This window comes from Odontesthes bonariensis, chromosome 4, assembly GCF_027942865.1.
Source record: "Odontesthes bonariensis isolate fOdoBon6 chromosome 4, fOdoBon6.hap1, whole genome shotgun sequence".
NCBI lineage: Eukaryota > Metazoa > Chordata > Actinopteri > Atheriniformes > Atherinopsidae > Odontesthes > Odontesthes bonariensis.
In genome coordinates this window covers 38,982,009-39,002,075 of record NC_134509.1, presented here as the reverse complement: position 1 = coordinate 39,002,075, position 20,067 = coordinate 38,982,009, and the positions used below count along the sequence as shown (strand labels likewise).

At 39.9% G+C, this 20,067-nt stretch overlaps 1 protein-coding gene across 1 annotated transcript in view; it reads left to right on the top strand.

Moving 5' to 3' along the window:
- The window catches only part of lcor (ligand dependent nuclear receptor corepressor), an 84,213-nt gene that overhangs the window by 39,834 nt on the left and 24,312 nt on the right, over window positions 1–20,067 (top strand). The window contains exons 2-4 of the mRNA XM_075464182.1: window positions 2,720–2,785; window positions 13,655–13,734; window positions 19,720–19,852. Coding sequence (XP_075320297.1) covers window positions 2,720–2,785; window positions 13,655–13,734; window positions 19,720–19,852 — 279 coding nt within the window. The remainder of the gene's footprint in view (window positions 1–2,719; window positions 2,786–13,654; window positions 13,735–19,719; window positions 19,853–20,067) is intronic.

The window sequence follows — 20,067 nt, the reverse complement described above, 5'->3', positions numbered from 1 at the left end:
CGTTGGTATTCCGCTGCTGTGCTATTCATGTTTGAAGATGGTCGTTGTTTTGTTCTTCCCATCTGCTGCACTTGGATTAACTCAATGCCATGGGATTCCCCCCCATGCCTCTATTTGTGTGTGTGTTTTTTTTTTTTTTTATCTTAAGTTTGTCTTACGCTGCTCTTGGCAGTGCTGCTGGACTGTGAGAAGTGAAATGATGTGACACAATGGAGGTTTCAGAGATTGGGGACAGTTCTTTGTGCGTGTGTGTGTGTGTGTGTGTGTGTGAGAGAGATGGAGAGATGCACACACACACACACACACATGCATTTTTACACAACACACTGCAGAATCCCAGATGCTGTAATGTGTGTTTTATATGTGTGTGTGTGTGTGTGTGTTGTGTCTCTTTACCATGTCATGTGTAATTGCTTTTGGGCTGAGTTTGTTCACTAAATGACCTACATTTCTGGAGTTTTTTGCCTGTGGCTCCAGAGACTTTGTCGCCGTTATCTCATCTAGCCAATCGCATCCTCTAATCTCATTTGTCCAATCACTTCCTTCATCTGATCTGTCCAATCACGGCTTTGGTCTTACTGTAAACGGGCCGCTGCAGGAGATGTGTTTCTAAGTGAGCCTCCTTTATATAAAACCACCGTCTTATTGGCCAAAAATCACTTGGCCGTGTTAGTTTGACTTTCAGAGTTGATTTCCCCCTCTGCAGTGTTACATTATTCCCCCTGATTTGAAAAGGCCTCTCATTTCTGTGCATACTGGCGGCTGGAAAGGAAGAAAAAAAAAATGGAAGCATTTGAAAAGTCTTTGAAGCTTCGATTTTTTTGTTTTCAAAGCTGCCTTTGTAGGCGGCATTAATTTTGCATGTGCAGGTTTAAGGGGACTTGTGTTGCCGTATGCAGCAAATTTGAGTAAGGGAGGAAAAAAGGAGGGAGGAAAAAGCATATTCCTGATAGATCTAAATGCAGGAAGTGAATCCTGAAACACCTTTTGAATTCCCACTTTTACCTTTTTGATTTCTACAACATAAATTCACATTTGTACGTATGTATGCTATGCACACACACACACACACACACACACAAATGCGGGCTCACACACACACTACAACATTCATGTTGGTTTAGGCACGCTAAGACTGACTGTTAAGCTGAATATATATTAACTCTGGTGCTTTAGATTACATACATCTTCCAAATAGATATGTACTGTGGAGTAGCAGTAAACACTGTTGTTTGAATTTTTATCTGGTGAACACTAAGAGTAAAATCTGCACATGTTAAACCCGACGACTTGGCTTGAGTAATGACTTTGCTCTGCGCAAATCTTTTCACTGGGTGAAAAATGGGATGATGGAGATTTTAACAGCATCAAATTCAAGCTGATGCTTGACCTTGTATTCAGACCACCGCGTTAAAGTCAAAACAACAACGCTTGTGTCAACATCATAGCTCTAATGATGTAATTGTCTCATATCCTGTAGTCATTAGAGCGAAACAAGATAACTGTTGTATTCAAATGAAACCAAAGAGAACAGATTCATGCCAAGCACATTTCCCCCTGAACTACGTATTGGGCTGAAACTTATAAAAATGCTGCTGCAGTCCATGATTCTCTGACCTTCCTGTGCTGTGCTTGTAATGTTGCTGCTGTGGGAGCGAGGGTGCATTTGCTATTGTCGTATTGTAACGATTTTATATTCGAGAAACACATTTCTATGCCGGCTCTGGTTTATCAATCTTGTTTATTTCTGCAATGGCCTTAGGCATTCACCTTTAGCGCTGAGAAGTGGCTACACTTGAACTATGTTTGCACTAATCTGTGTGTGTGTGTGTGTGTGTGTACATATGTGCCCTGTTAACCTTTCCTCTCCGTGATTAAAATGCACATACATTTACACATACATGTACACTCGTCTTTGTCTCTGTTTCTTTATGTCTGCCTCCATTTCCATCTAATGGAGGATGAGGAGGGGGTGGAGAGGTGGAAAAGGGGGAGGGGGGCTCAGGTTGAAAATTTCAATATGTATTTATGTTTCTCTATATGTTGTTGCCAAGCAACAGTAGACTGCGGGTATTTACAGTTAATAAAAAAAGTGAGTAACATTAGCTTGGTGTATTAAAGGTAAAGCGCTCGTTTGCCTTAAGAGCTTGAAAGAAAGACAAGTATAAACTGTGTGTGTGTGTGTGTGTGTGTGTGTGTGTGTGTGTGTGTGTGTGTGTATGAGTCTTTTGTGTAAATTGTGTTTATCTGAATAAGTGTGAAATGGCTGTTGTCATTTGTAGATTTTTTAGTGCGTTTCTTTTTGTGTGTCTGACCAAAATGTCTTTTTTTTTTTTCACATGTGTGTGTGTGTGTGTGTGTTTCCTGAAAAGAGCTTCCAACATCATTGTCTGAACAAAGGCCCATTTGCATGTGTGTCTACACAAAATAATGACATGCCTCTGTCTCCTCATTTTAAACATGATTGAAGATCACAAACTGCTCCGTGGAACCATTCTTTTTTTCTGTGTTTCTTTTTTGCTACTTTTGGGAATGTGAAAGCAATGCATGAGCAAAAAAATGTGCCACTTGGTTGTGGCAAATGGTAAAACAATAGCTAAAAAATGATGTTGCATTTGCTAATTTATCCTGGGTGACAATATTTTACTTGCTGTCATTTGTTGTTTTGATTATAAAAATACCAGCCGATATTAAAATCCCATCTCCTCTTTTTTCACAGGCTTTGAAAGCATCTTGGAGGGCTTGTTTGGGCCGGGACTAATCAAGAATATCACTCTTTTCCAAGGTATGTATGCATAAACACAAACAAACAAATATGCATTTGCAAACAACTGTGTACAGGAAGAGGACATATTTCAGTAAAAAAAAGATAATCTACCGTCAAACAAGCAGCAATGAAGAGAGACGGTGATGTTGAGCAAAAAGAGACATTGGTAACTTCTTCAAATCGTTTCCATCCAGTTGTTGTATGGATAGACTTTTATACTTGTGTGTTTAACAAATACATAAATAAAACATGCACACAAAAAGAGCTCTGTGGGTTAAGCTTCGTATTCAGACAGTATGTATGTTTAGTAACACGGAGCAAACCATCTTCTCCCAAGTGATCTATCTCATACACATTTATTGCCATGCCAACAGAATCAACACTGCAAGAAAAACACTTTAACCACAAAACATTCTGATTAATTCATACAATAGCCATCTTTAATCTATCCTGATCTGGATGTCACTAAACAGAGCTTTAGATGGACAAAACCTAGCAGCCTGGACCAGTTGAGCGGGATAGTTTGTGACGATCTGTTTTTCTGATCTCTGCCAAGCAGAAAGAGTCGGATTCGTGATGAGCAGCTAAATGACTTAGCAGAGTGTTCAAAGTCAGAATTCATTGTCAGAGCATGCTGAATGGAATGTTGCCTCCAACAAATAGCTTTGTCTTTTTCAACATCAGCTAATTTTACAGACCTATAGATATTTATTTTTAAGCTTCTGGTTGAAAGGGGGACTTGTGCTTCTTCTTATGGATCTGGTTTTACAAGTGGGTAGTTACAACCTGTGTAACACGCTCAGAGTGGAAGTGATCAGGGATGCATTCAGCAGTCCCTCTGCAGAAAAATGGTCGGCGCTCATTTAACTTCTGCTATCATTAGTGTCTCTACTGTCCATGCAGGTAGAGTTCAGCAGTCTTAATCAGTCAAATAAAGGATTCTTTCCTTAAACTTACTGTCCTTTTAGTGCAAACCTCTCTTTGTGTTTCAAGAAATTGGTTTTCCTTACCGAACAGTGGTGGTAGTTTAACAGAAACAGTTATACAGTAAGCACTTTTAGTTTCTGAAAAGCCTGAAATATGAAAAGATCCACTTAATTTGGCTAACAGTGTTTCACTTTTACTTTTGGAAATATTTGTACATTCTTGATTAGTTGTTGGACAGTAGACAGAGCTGAGGTGTCACCGGCATAATAAAAGCACCGGTGTGGGTAAAGTTGTTTGTCACAAAAACAAATTCAGATTACCAAGGAGCATAAAGTTGTCCTGTGTTTGCATTCAGTCATTTATTTATGCGCATTGTGTGCATCTTATTGTAATTTTGCAATTTTTAATGCATAAGGGAACTTTAATTTGTGTTATTTAGTCAGCTAAAGCTCATAAAGGCTTCAAAACTAAACAGCTTCCCATAGTGAGTGGTGCAAATCAAATATGGATTTGATTTGCACCACTAAACACCCAGCTTCCTCCCGCTCTGTCTCCCTCTCTCAGAAACAAGGTCAACATGGCGTCCCAGAGTCATGTGACCCATCCCCCACCAACTTAAGGCATTTTTAGAATATTTTAGGCATGTCATTTTTACTCATGCATTACACTTCTGCTCATAGCCTACACACACATAGTAAAGCCGGCACATGCTCACTCATGCGGTAGTGAAACCTTACTCATACACATTTTCATCACTTTAAACATCCAGCAACAGAAAACCAACATTTTGTGACCTAAAGAAAAAAAAACAGTTTTGTATGATGAATTATTTCCTCTCCGAAGGCCATCTTAGTCAACATGTCATCTTGATATCAGACTCTGTGAATGTTCACAGTAAAACAGAAAAAAAAAATCATCAAACAACATGTATATATGCATACACACTCCCGAGGAATTGGATACACACACACCTGAAGAGGAATATTTGTATTCTTTTTCTCCTGCTCTGATCTAGCCTGTTTACAGTCCTATTAAAAAAAAGGATGTGGTTGTTCTACTTTTCATCTTTTCATACTTCTCTCAGATGAGCTTTCCTTCTCTTGGTCATGCAAAAGCTGACATCTAAACAGAAATTAGTGATCTTAAGGAAGTAATGCTCATTCGCAAAAAGCAAGTGCATTTAAACAACTACAGTGACATGTAAACACTGTGATTATTTTCTCCATGTTGGCAAACACACACACTCGCACACACACCCATATCCACATTGACCACGGTGAGGGTGGGGGGTCATGCTAGCAGGGGACTGGAGCTAATTGGTGCCTTCCCAGGGATATTGTAATTGGCACAACCACAGGGTTCAAGAACAGCTCACCTGTGACCTTTTCACTACTGCAGCTGATTGAGACAGAACAAGGAGAGGAGAGAGCAGCAACTAAATCTGCTGCTTTCCTCACAGGAAACTGGACTGTGATTGAAACAGATCTGGTTTTATATCAACTGCAGATCATGTCAGTCTTCTTCAAGGAGGTGTTTTTGATCATGTTATTGTTCCTCAGAAAGCAATAAAAGGGTTTTATCCTCACATTTTCTGCTGCCCTCTAGTGGTTTAGTTTCCCACAGTTTGGCAGCGATGATGACATACTGTGGGTGTGGTCAGGGTGTGATAGAACAGGCTCACACTTTTGATCTGTGGTCATTTCATTTCATTTATTTATTTATTTAAAACAGGGACACAAAAGCTTTAATCGTGAGAGAAGAGATGCCTTGTGCCAGGTTGTTACTGCATTTGCTAATTTCCACCTGTAGTCCCTGGGCACGTAAGATTAAGATTAAGATTTGATTTATTGGTCATGCATACATGTATACACACGAAATTTGTCCTCCACTTTTAACCCATCCAGGTTGGCACCTGTTGACACACACATGCACATGCACAGGGTCACACACTCAGAGACAGATGCCAACCTGGAGCGGTGGGCAGCCATGAAGCGCCCAGGGAGCATGGGGGGTACAGTGCCTTGCTCAAGGGCACCTCGGCCGTGACAAGGAGGTGGACTGACACCCCTCCAGCTGTCAGTTCCACCAATATTCTTTCGAGTGACGAGAGTGGGAATTAGTGGGAAGTTATTGGACGACCGACTCTAACCACTGAGCCACGGCCGGTGGTAAGAACAAGTAAGAACAGATTAAGATTGTAAAATATGACAGATAAAAGTAATATGCAGACCATAATATTTTAAAAATAGAGAAAATACACTGGCAAAAAAGAGAAAGGAAAACAGGAAACAAGGGCGCCAAAATCATGAAGTGCACAATAGGGATCAACAGCACATACTCTCTCTTACTCTCATCACACATCCAAACACAAGCACACACACAGATAACAGTCCAACTTTCCCCTTCCCTATCCTCCCCCAACAACCACACTCATTACACACACCAGCAACCAGACATATACACACACACACTCACATATCACTCAATGTGTGCAAGCTTGCTTACTTAATAACCAGCGCTTTGATAAGCATGAGAATGTGTGGGGATTTATACATGAGATAATTTCGGTTCCACTGACTTATGGCCACACATGAAAAACAAGAGCTACCAAACTTAGTTCTGCGTTGAGGAATGCCACACTCACCCCTTGTAACAGACCAAGTTACTCGTGCTGTGTTTTCAGAGCAGAGCGTTACAGACTTTTTCAGAGGGGGAGCGTAAACATTGTAAATAATTTTGTGGACTAAACAGACATTTGCATGTATGATTAAATTCTAAAAACTCAAAATACCATATTTGGCAAGTACAAGACAATGATGGTGATGCCGTGTTTTTTTGGCATGGATCTTGAGGCTACTTTTATACAATGACAATAGTGGTTTTCTGACTGTTCTACATGCCTGAGACCAGGATGTGATACAGTACAACAAATGGGGTGTGATCATTGCATTTAAGTATGTACTTGATGCCTCAAGGGTAAGCGAGTTTCTTATGTATCTAAAATTTACTAAATTATATTTAAACGTATTACTCAGCTTTTTGACATGCCCTTTAAAACTGAGTTTTTGATCTAGAATTAATCCCAGATATTTAAATTGCTCTACATGTTTTATTTTTTGTCCATTTACTAAAATCTCAGGATAAGTTTTAAGTTTACGTCTAATTGTAAAGAACACGGTTACAGTTTTTTCTACATTTAACGTGAGTCATGAATTGTATAGCCAGTCACTAACCTTCCATTACTTTTGTTTAAGGGATAGTTCTCCTCTTTTGACATGAAGCTGTATGACATCCCATATTAGCAATATCATTTATGAACATTCACTTACCCCCCGCTGCGTCCTGTGAGCCGAGTTCCAGGCGAGTTTTGGTGTTGACGAAGGTAGTCCGGCTAGTTGGCTGGGGCTAAACAAATAAAGCGTCTTGCTTCTCAAAACAATATGCGTTCAAAAGAGTAATACATTTGCATCACAAAATCGTTGTGCATGAAAAAGTCAGACCTCACATCGCTTGGCGCTATTTTTGCCTCCCTTGATATCAATGCGTCTAGCCACCTAGCGATAGCCGCACCTGTTACGGTGTTTACTGCTCAGAAGCAGGGGAGTGCTCGGTCTACACTTCGGTCTGCACAGTTTACATTGGACGCATTGATATCAAGGGAGGCAAAAATAGCGCCAAGCGATGTGAGGTCTGACTTTTTCATGCACAACGATTTTGTGATGTCCAAATGTGCAATTAGTTTTTCTGCTAAGACCTTTTCAATGACCTTAGAGATGGCTGGGAGGATGCTAATAGGTCGATAGTTGCTGACCACCTGTGTGTCACCAGATTTGAGCACAGGGTTAACTATGGCAGGCTTAAGCACACTAGGAAAAACATTCTCATCAATAGATTTATTTATAATCATAACTAAAGGTGGTGTAAAGGATGCCTTGTGTTGTTTAAAAAATACTGTATCAAGACAATGTATATCTTTGGCTTTACTATTTGTCAGGGTTGAGATAATTTTTTCAACCTTGGCCGCATTTCAGAATCAGAATCAGAACAACTTTATTAATCCCTTGCGGGAAATTCTTATGTTGCAGTGCTCTCATTACAGGAAAAGAAAGATTAATAAGACTAAGATAGGGAAAAAAAATAAAAATAAGAATATCAATATGTACAAAAATACAATAAACAATAAACAGTATTTACAATGCTACTCAGTAGCTAATTATTATTGTTGTTGCACATGGTGAAATAATGTCAGACACTGGAATTGTATAGTTTGATGGCCACAGGCAGGAATGACTTCCTGTGGCGCTCTGTGGTGCAGCGTGGTGTAATCAGTCTCTGGCTGAAGGTGCTTCTGTGACTGACCAACACATTGTGAAGAGGATGTGCAGGATTGTCCAGCATGGATTTTATCCTGGACAGCATCCTTCTGTCTGACACTGCTGTCAGAGAGTCCAACTCCTCTCCGACAACGTGACTGGCTTTGCGGATGAGTTTCCTCAGTCTGTTGGCGTCCTTCACCTTCAGTCTGCTGCCCCAGCATGCAACAGCGTAGAGGATGGCACTGGCCACCACAGACTCGTAAAACATCTGCAGCATTGTCCGACAGATGTTGAAGGACCTCAGCCGCCTCAGAAAATAGAGGCGGCTCTGGCCCTTCCTGTAGAGGGCAAGTAGGGGATAAGTTAAAAGCAGAGTCGTCACAGCCCAAGGACTGTGGAAGTTGGACCTTTGGAAAGGTCAAACTAAGTTCTTGTACTCAGTTCTTATAATCAATAAAAAAATTACCAACAATATGGTCATCATTCTGGATAGAGCCATTCATCATTAGCTTAATACTTCTATTTGTAGATTTTTCCTTACTAAGTAACTTGTCAATTCTCTTCCACAATTTCTTACAATTTCCTTTAGCGTCACTAATAATATTGAGAAAAAAATTTGCTCTTGCCTTTCTGATTTGTTGTGTGACTTTATTTCTGAAATCTTTAAAAAATCAGGAGATCAGTACTTAATTTGGATTTCAGGAACTTTTTAAGTGAGGCATCTCTTTTTTTCATTGACTCCCAGAGATTACTGTTAAACCAAGGTAAATTTCGTTTTGCATTAGTTTTTTTGCCCCTTATTTTTGTGTATTTCAGAAAAATATCTTCAACGGTTGACATTAGATCAATACAAGCTTGTTCACAGGGCATGTTACCAATGGTGTCACTCCAGTTGAATTGCTTTGTTTAATTTTCAATGAGGGCCATGTCTTTTAGTGAGATAAAAGGCATGTAATGCAGGACATTGCAGGCAGCCATTTTCTTTGATAGAATCAACTCACAGGATTTTTACATTTCCATGGGCTGGGTTATCGATCAACTTTATGTGATGGAGTGAGTCACACTCTTGTGTGAGGTTCAATGTCTTCTCACAGGAAGTGAGGAAACTGGCTTACCTCAACAGTATTGTAAATATTACTAAATTAATTGTAGAGGAAACAAATTAAGATTTAATTTTTTTATTTTCTTGACTTAGAAATTAGTGGAAAATAATGGAAGAGGAAAACATGCAAAACAGACACTTTAAAGGGATATGCCACCCCCAGGCCAAATTAAGTGTATCCCCACATTCCCGAGACATAAATAAGTGTGTGGGAGCGTTTTCCTGGCGACCCAGGCATTGTCCGAATCTCACAGCACTGACCACTACTTGGTTGCGCGTAATACATACATGCTAGCGTCGCCACTCGAAATATTTCGCCCAACGTGAATTAATTTACTTGATTTACCTTCTAATTACTGTGTGAGTGGTGTACTTTCACATCGAGTGCAAATGACTGTGTAAATCTACACAGAAGGCTTGTTTTGCTCATGTCGGTTTGGGAACTAGTTTCAGGTGCGGAAAGTACAGCCGAAGCACACTCCCCGCTACGTCTTTGGGAATCCCCCCCCCCGACTTCTTCAAATAAACCAGCGTGAAGGGGGGTATTCCCAATGACGTAGCGGGGAGTGTGCTTCGGCTGTGTTTTCCGCACTGGAAACTAGTTCCCAAACCGACATGAGCAAACCAAACCTTCCGTGTAGATTTAGACAGTCATTTGCACTCGATGTGAAAGTACACCACTCACACAGTAATTAGAAGGTAAATCAAGTAAATTAATTCACGTTGGGCGAAATATTTCGAGTGGCGACGCTGGCGACGCTAGCATGTATGTATTGCGCGCAACCAAGCAGTGGTCAGTGCTGTGAGATTCGGACAATACCTGGGTCGCCAGGAAAACGCTCCCACACACTTATTTATGTCTCGGGAATGCGGGGATACACTTAATTTGGCCTGGGGGTGGCATATCCCTTTAAATAAGAGTCAGAATATTAGTTTATTGCAGTTGTTGTATTGGTATGTATGCACAGTGACTAAGAAGACATGGCTGGAACAAACTACTAAACAAGAAATTGTCTCTTCATTACATTTCTTTTGTCAGAGTGCTTTGATTAGATATATATGAAAGGGTCTGAGTCAAGATTTGTTATCCACATCACAAGTTTCTATCAACAACATATTGGCTGATTTAGCCAAATAAGAGCATGTTGTATTTTGCTTGTAAATTTAGAAGAGAAATCTGGAAACAGTGAGAAGAACCAAACCAAATTCATCTCAGGAGAAATAGTGACATATTGAATGTGTTGGGAAACAAAAAACGAGACAAAGTTTGAATTGGTTTCAGTTACCTGGTCTTCCAACATGAGCGAGCAGTTTAAACCAAACATCTTGCAACTGCATTTTGTACAGATTTTCAGAGTTTGACAGCAAGTGAAATAACTTGAGCCCATTGTGCCATCCTCCAGGCTGGTGATGCACCTTCACCTCAGCCTCAGCTAGTTTTCTTAGCAGCTGGATATGTGATATTTATGAGATTTGAAGTCTTCATCTGACATGTACTATACAGTATGTTCAAGGATATTGTGACCATATTGATTTTGCTCTTGTGTTACCATGTTCTTTGTCTTCCTGTCTGCTTACGGTTTCCTCCTTCTTTGTGTAACTCATTCCTTTCCTTCTATCCTCAGCCCCCCTCTCGAACTGCAACTAACTCTGTGCATATGTCTCTGTCTCCCTACTGATGTGGTATCAGCGTGAACAGGCGAGGGGCTTTTTTTTAACTCAGGTGGTGCACCAAGGCAACATCTCAGCTGCAATATCCAATACCAATTTCCTCTCTTTCTCGTATCAAAAGTTGCTTTGTTGGTAAAATGCATTTGCATCCGAGTGGTAAAGACTTGTTGTGCAACTACCCAATAATGAAAAGAAATGATTCTCAGTGGACATGAACTGACAGTTTACATCTAGAAACTGATCATAAGGCCACAAGCAGAGGATATTGATATGATAAACTATTGATCTGTAATTATTGCTGGGAAATCGGTTGTTTTTAAATGTTCTTACTTCATATGCTGTGAAAGTATTAGAGGTATGTAAAAGTTTCGTTGTATTTGGCGCTATATAAATAAAAATGAATTGAATTGAATACGTGGTCAAAGTTCTATTAGAAGTTCCATTAGAATTCCATTACAATTCTGCCTGCAAGCTTCAGCCTCTGTTTGTGCCCCCAGCTGACATCTGACTGTTGTTGCCTGAAATAAATGTGACCTGTCAGAACAGAGTGGGGTCTTCAAGTGGCACGGGCTGAACAGCTTTCTTCAGGCAGAGGCTACACTTAAGGACCTTTATAGGATGACCATGAATTTGTGCTTGCTTGCCTGCACACATAATATCAGCAATATAATGTAGACTTTTAGTTTTGGAAGTTGAATGTATGCAGTTTTGGTCACTATTTTCACTCATCTCTTGGCTAGCATTAAATAAGTTATTTATAAAGAGAATGGACAAATTTTCAATTTCGCATATAGAATCGAAAACACATTGTTAGACCAAGGTTAGGCCAACTGCTGCCTTCAGAACTGCCATACTACTTTGTAGTATATATCGCAGCATAGATTCAGCAAAACCCTGGAAACCTCACTGAGATTTTGATCCCTATCTACATCAAGCTATATTAATCTGTTTGAACAGTTGGCTGAAACTAACAAAAATGTCATAAGTCCTCAGGTTTTGCAATGTTTCATAGACTTGAATGAATAACAGCTTTGGTGTATTCCCTTTTAATGATCATCTTGTTGTGGACATGTCTGATATGCTATCTATCTGTCATTTTTGGGGCGGCTGTAGCTCAAAAGGTAAAGCAGTCGTCATTGGTTCAGTTCCTGGCTTCTGATGATTTTGATCCCATGTTACGCTGGGAACGGCGACAGCTGCTTACATAAACACAAGGTGACACAGCAACTGTATTTTCAGCCTAAAAGACTGGGCAAGCACTATATAAGTACAAGCATAAAAATGCAAACAGACATGTAATTTGAATGGAATTTGTATGGCGAATAACATTGACTAAGATTTCACAATCATGACAGCGTTAATTATTTGCTCGTTCCACCGTATTCCAAAGGTGCTTTATGGGATTAGGATCAGAATGAGGAGGATTTATGGATACAGTGGCGTCTTCCTCATGTTCACGATATGCCTGCTGTGACATGGCACATTTATATAGCTAAAAGTAGCCTTTGTAGAATGGGTGCATTGTGGTCCTAAAGGATGAAGAAGGGGTGTGCCAAAAATAATATCTCCCACACCATGACACCACCACTCAAGCCAGACTTTTTGCTACAAGGCAGGAATAATCCACACATTTTCATGTTGTGTACGCCAAGTTCTGATCCCACCATCTGGATGTGCTGTGAGCTGACAGGAGTGACATCCAGTTTGATCTTCTGCTGCCGTCTTCCATCTGCTTCAAGGTTAAATGTGCATCCAGAGATCCTCTAGCATACCTTGTTTGTGATGAATGGGTATTTGGGCCACTGTTGCCTGTTTTTGAACTGGAATCATTGTTAACATCGTGCTCTGACCTCTACAGTCAAGATGGCCTTTTTACCCTGAGGACCTCCTCCAGAACAGCTCCTTCTGTTTTGAATCTGTGAACCATGGCTGGATCAACTCCTCCCAGTGTCTTTAATCTAGAAATGAATTATATTTATTTAAATTGTTCGCTAACCATCGTTATTGCATTAAAATCGAGTGTTAATCAAATATGTCCAAAGCATATTTGGATTATACACATAGATTTAGATACACAAGAGTTGTTTGAGTCATGAGACAAATGAACAATGTAGACGTTGGTGAGAGCTTCAAAATAAATACACCTCGTGGCCACTTGACTTTAGTTACACTTTTATATCGTGAAGTTTTCCAGCTGTACATATTCATGAGGCGCCATGGCAAATGATGATTTTCCTTAAGGAGCTGTGGACTTTAAAAACAGGCAGATCTTTTTGATTTGCACACACTCAGGAGGGGGTATTCATGCAGCATATGTGGTCTTAGGCAACCTTGTCCTCAGATCACAGGTATGTTTGATATATTTCACAATGCGCTTGACACAGTCATATAAATATAATCATGGTCTGTAATTAAAAGGAAATTGTTTATAAGGCTGCTGTTGTTATTGAGGGTTGTGTGTGGTCCCGCAGCCTTCATTTCCGCAGGCTGAGGAAAAGTTCATTTGAAACAGACAGTATGTTGGGATTCCCCAGTTGATTCATGTCCAAACCTTTTTCTGAAACAACCATTTAAACCCCAAATTTGATTGAAAATAGAACTAAGACAGCATATCAAATGTTGATATTTAATGAATTAAATTGTTTTTAGCAACAACAGAATATTACAAATGCACACCTCATTCACATAGCGGATTTATTATTCAGCCTTTGTTATTGAAACCAAGTTATGGCAAAGGATTAATAAAATATAAACATTTGTTAAAAACACAGCAGAAGAAAATATAAACAGGTTTAAAAAGATAAAAGATGTGCGAACAGTTGAAGCTCATCTTGATTTAACCCGGAGCTTTCTGTCTTCTGTCTGATGCAGACTGCGAGCCGGAGGAAGTGTCTGATTGGTCCTTTGATGGAAACTGTCTCTTCTGCTGCGTAAGACGTGAGAAAAACAAGGTAAGAAACATCACAACATTTTGATTTATTCATCAGATTGAACCCTATTTTTACACAAGTATAATGTCTAAAGCTGTCAGAAACTATAACGTGTTAACACTCTGCGATCAAGGTAAAAGTTCTGAGTTCAGACTAATCAGGGCTGGAGTGTGGAGCATCTCCCCTGGTGATCAAACAGGTTTTTCATAACCCAAAACAAATGCACATTATTCTATGTATTAACCTCAGTTGGTCTGGTTCTAAAACTAAGGGTGTGGTGGGTTTGGCTTCACAAGTGAGACCACAAACTAATTTAAACAAGAAAGAGCAAATATCAATTCACACCACAAAAGCTCTGATCAAATACAGCTGGTGTCGTTTTTAGCAATCTTCCTGGGACATGCTGAAAGCGTTCCAGTTAAATGATAACTTATACATCGACGTGTAGGCACAGTATAAAGCTAAAGATATCTGGTCATCTAGAGCCTCGCTTCAGTTTTTAACTGCTTCCCGTTTTAATGCTAAAATAAGATCATCTGTCACCAACTGATGTCGTCCACTTACTCAGTGAGGAATAAAGTGCAAACTTTTGAAAATGTCAAATATCTAACAAAAGTCCTTCATAAAGTATGATAACAGGAAAAACAACAAATAGCAAGATGGTCATGAAGAGTGATCACCCTTTATTTGGAGGGTCACATGTCCTTGTTTCCTTGGGCAAGATACCGAACTCCGAATGTGTTCCACATTTTAAAGTCACCTTGCATAAAATATCTACAAAAAAAATGGAACGTAATGTTAATGTAAGTCATTATTCATAGCTAAGTGTACACACCTGCCAAAAGAAAAATTTGAATCATGAATTCATCATATCTCACAATAAAATCAATCAATACATGAATAAATTATTTATTTATGGGGACCAATTCACAAGAAACATAATTTGAAAGTAAATATATCCGTCCCAATCCAATTGAGTTTTGTTTCAGTCAGTCAGCTTCACCACCACTGTGACCACCAGTTTAACAGCTTTTATGGAATGGTTAATGTGTTCTGAAATTTTATCTCTTTGGCTGTTGTGGAATTTGAGACCACACCTGGCTTCAATGGGAGCATGTTCGAGTGCATAAAAGAGGTGTGTTTTCCATCAGTTAAACTTTTGACCTGATGAAGGTCCAAGTTGATTAAAATCGTCGCCAGTTAATGAATCATCTGTAAGTGTGGCCAACCCCTCTTTTCACCCTTGGAATGTGCATATACCTACTTTCTCTTTTTGCCAGTTTTACCGAAGCAAACCTTTTTAAACCACTCATTCATTATTAACCACTTTATACATGAGATACTTGTATGCTAGGCTTACAGTAAGACTCTTAATATGAGAAGAACATGCAGCATAGTCTTAAGTATTAAGCTTAAAAAATATGTGAAGTGTGTTCACTGCTCGTGTTATCCATGCTGATTAGTTTAAAAATAGGAGATGTAGGGATGCATCATTGAAATGTTGCACAGATTAGGGATGTCCCGATCAGGGTTTTTTTTGAGTCCGGGTCCGAGTCATTTGATCTTGAGTATCTGCCGATACAGAGTCCCGATCTGATACTTCTACAGTACATAAAAAAAATGAAGAACGGCGAAGAAACAGATCCAGGATGTCCCTAATTTTTTTATTCTATTCACCTTATTTTATCATTCAACACTTATAAACAGAGCACTTCTGTGAGGTAGCTTGAACAAAAAAAGTAATAAACAAATTCTTCACATTGTAGTTTAGCGCAACAATGTCTAATATAAAAACGAGCAGCAGCTCAACTTGAAATACCTTGCAGGCATGTCAACAAATAAGCAAATAAAAGTGCCACAGTGTTATAAAGTAAGGCCAGTAATGTGCTTTTCGGAACTGCACTCCTAATTCTTACTCTCCTCCTCTGGCTTCACAGAAGGAAATGTACGTTTTTCTTGATAAAAACCAACATCTCTACCTTGTCAGGTTTGAGCCTGTTCCTGTTCTTAACAAGGATGTTAGCGAAGTCCTTACCACCTTTTGAAATCCCAAGTTTGTTTATCTCACAGTTTGCAATCGCAATGTTTTTGTCATCCACTTTAAAATACCTCCACACCGCAGACATTCGCAAACATAGACATAATATACGTATATTATGTCTGGGGGCTGTGTTCGAAACCGCATACTTCTCCTACTACTCCTTCTACTCCTACTAACTTTTTGAGTTAGTATGCGAGTTTGAGTAAGCGAGAAGTTCCCGGATGCATGCTAGATTTGCCGAAATGTTGGGTATGCATCATGAGGTTACTACTCATACTCAAACTACCCAAGATGCAACGTAACATGACGTCGCCAATCGTCATTTCCTGTCAAAATGGCAGTTTCAAGCTAGCAATTACGAGGGTAGGTTCACTTCCTGTTTTCAAAACAAAAGCACCAATTGTATTGTAATGGCTTTCCCTATGATAAAAGGTAACAGGTATTTTAATTTGTGAAAATAACTGGAAGTGAGTTGCTCACTAGCTTTAGTAGCGCCTAATTAGTCGGAACAAAATTGTAAATAGCCGGTATTTTGTCAGATTTTCAACACGTTGGGAATCTAAACGACTACTTTCTCGCCTGAAATTATCTCAAATATTGCTAAAGTTTACAGAGTTTAGAGCTTAAGTGAAATCAGCTTCAGGCCGACTGATTTCGGCTCGGGCTGGAGCGAAATGCATTGTGGGTAAACTCTCTGCATACTGTCTGATCGATCAGTATGCAGTATGGAAGTATGCCGTATGCAAGTATGCAAGTATGTAGTATGTAGTATGCGGTTTCGAACACAGCCTATGTTCGCGCACCCAGCCTCAAGCTGCTGCCTTGTTCTGCTTCGCTTTACGGCACGCAGCAAAGTGACGTCATGCCGCATGCGTTGTTTCTGTGTGGAGTTGAGACGGTCTGACTCTGTACCACCACATAACAGTAAATACTTAGCTGTTATTTTTTCCTATTTGTTTTGAAATGTTATAGTTCTGAAAAATAATGAGAATAAATATACATATATATAGATAGGCTATATATCCGATCCCTGATCGGGATGTAACGTCCGATTCCGATCGAGTCTGAAACCACGTGATCGGATCGGGACATCCCTAGCACAGATGTTCCAAAATATTGCAGTAGAAGGTGTTAATCTCTGTCCATCAGACCTTCATGAGAGAGTTTAAGCCTCATGTTGTCAGTCAGCTCCTACCTTTGTTTAAACATTCCTTATTTTTTATGCTAGAAATGTTGAGCTTCTATTCAAATGGTCTCACTGCTGCGGCTGCTGTACTTGTTTTTTTGTGTTGTTCAAGTATTGCTGACCCAATCTAGTTCATTAAAGCAATGTGACATAACGATTTGGAGGTGAGTGCATGTAGTTGTGTGTGTACGTGGTGGATATTATTGTGCAAGGAGGAGGATGGTGACATGAGTCTAAATTAGTGAGACTCCCACAACAGCACAGTAAGCGGAGCCTTCTCAGAGCTTCTCCTGGGCTAAAAGGAGTTTGGAGAAGAATGAACTGAACTGAACAGAACTGACTTCTGTTTAATACACAAATGCATGTACTGATGCATGGCCCTTTTAGTGCCTGACCACTTATTCTGCTGTACAAGAAGTTTGTATGGTGCCATAGTTTAATGTACAATCACCCACTGAAAAGACCAAAATGAGCGAAGATGTTGGGGGAGCTCAATGGTCCTGGTATGATTCCAGACAGGCTTCCTTATTACATGTCAACCACTTCCTATCGCCATAGTAACAACTATAAAAACCACTGGGTATACGTGGATTAAGAGGTTCATTCATTCAATCGAAACTCATGAGCGTCAAGAAGCTGAAATAAATAAAATAAAAGATAGAGTTCATCATGTTGTGTTAATTAACTTTTGAATCTTTTTAAATGCTCAAATTTCAATAAAGGTAGTTGATGGAAACAGCAGTGAATGTCTTAAAATTGGTCATTTGATGGAAAGACAGCAATAAGTTCAGCTGCTATTAGTCCAGAATGTCCTCTGATAGGCTGCTGATAAAACTCAAATTGACATAGAACTATTTAGCAGTCAACAGATCGAAGGATGTGGAAAAGTTCCCCACATCCACAGTGGTGGCAGTTTTGTCAGTGTGTCTGCTGTGAAATGGTGTCATTTTATTCAGGGAAGTTTGATAAGACTGCAGACAAAGTGCAGAAGACACAACACCCAGCAAATAAGATTGTCATTATCTAGTTGCCATCAGCTTTTCTACTTTCTAAATAGACAGCATTGACCCTTGATAAAGTGCAGTTTACCAACGTATCCTTCACCCTCTGACCACAGCAGACAGTGTTGAGGAGCAGCTATGGCTCAGGCCATAGAAGGTGATTCATCCCTAGCTTAAAATGATAGTGATGCAGTCCGTGTACCATTTCCCTTTTTTTTTTAAGTCTAGAAGTCATTTTCAGGTGTTCTGTGCTTTTGGTTCTGGTTGAATGTGGGTCAATGGGTGGGTGATTTTGTTTAGGGGGATGTTTGCTATCAGCATCTGTTTTAACATGAATGTAAGTTCCTGAAACAAAGGTATGAACGAGCGAACAAGTAAGGGAAGGAACTTAGGAGGGGGCATCCTTCCCCCAGTCATTGATTGTTGCTTGTATTCTTTGACTTGACCCCAGTGGACCTCTGAGGTCAGCCATCTGTCTCCTCTAAACAGCCCAGCTTCACCCTTCACATCCGCCCTCCTCCATCAGCCTCCATCTGTCTCTCTGTCGCCCTTTTCTGTCTCTCTACTCCTGCTTATAAAGCCACGCTAACAGTGGTTGTGATGCCAGAACCTGATAAGACCCAAACTCAACATTAGCTCCACAAATCTAAATCAATGAGTGGAGAAAATCTGAAACAAAGGCCAGCAGGGACTTTTTTTCAGAAGAATTTTCGGAATTTTTATGCATTTGTGCATTTTGTTAAGGTTTTGAATGCTCTCTCTGTTTCACCATTACTGCACTGCTGATTTGTGAAATGCCAGAGGGCCTTCAGTGGGCGGGACCATTGGTCATTGATCTAAATCCATACAAACCGCTGGCAGAGAGAGGGTTGATGGGTAAAAAAAAGAAAGGAAGGGGAGGAGAAAGCTTTAAAAACAAACTAATCTTTTCTGCCCTGCCTCTTACTAATGATGCTAACAGACACATACTGTACAGTCAAACTCCCTTTTTACAGTTGAACAAACAGTGGCAACACACTCATTACAACTAACAGCCACAACACATGTCGTGGTAATTCCTTCCCCGATTCACCGCATTTCGCTGTGGTTTGTTTGATGATAATCTCCTGTTGTCAGTCCAGCGTCAGCTGCCTCATTGGGTATTAGCTCAAGAGGGCCCAGCTTCAGGAACAGTTTCTCAGCAGAGAAGGAAGTAGAACCGCCTCTCACTGTTTGTCATTTTGTTTGTGATTGACCATTGTGTGAGACTTGCATGACCCAAAATAACAAAACAAGATCAAGAATGATGGGTATAAAGCTCACAAATCAATTATGACCGCTGATATGGAAATGAAAACACAATTATAAGGCTCTTGGCTTGTCATCAAATAAGATGGGTTTAGATTGTCATTCAGAAAAAATAAGACAATTATGACTGTGGATAAAACAGAAATAAGGGTGTCCTTAGGGAGAAGGATGTCTGTCCCTCCCCGGCACCTGTTGAATCTGTGATCTGACCTCGGATAGGTGTAAGATAACAGATGGATGGATGGATGATCATTTTCAAGTCACAGAATGGACAGTACTCAGAGTACCTGCAGCATCTTCTGTAGACTCACAGAACAGCAGAACGACGGACATCTTTCAACAGTCATGAACAATAACCATGATGCTATAATAATAACAACCACATATGGATGCTACATATTGTGTGATGCTTGTGTGAGGGTATTTTTTGACACATTTTTCATTTAATTTCTCAATCATTTGTCTGTGTGTGTGTGTGTGTGTGTGTGCAGGAGCACAGCTTGGAAAGCAGCGGAGGCAGCCGCGTGCTGTCGGAGTTTGAGGACTTTAAACAGGAGCAGTCTCGGATCAGCCGGCTGGAGAAACAGGCCCAAGACTTCCTCAATGCTGTGTTCCACCGAAAAGGTGACGTAAACACACCTCATTATTCCCTTCATTCGTCATTACCGTATTCCACCTGGCAATGTAAGTAATATCACTGAATTTTCAGAAAAGGTACCTCAAAAGGTTTTGTTGAGAATACAATACAAGAGTTTATAATGGAGTTAAGAAAGTTACTTGATTTCATACATTTTCTTCCAAAATTAAGTCAAAACTTTGCTTGCTTCTAAAAACAAAGA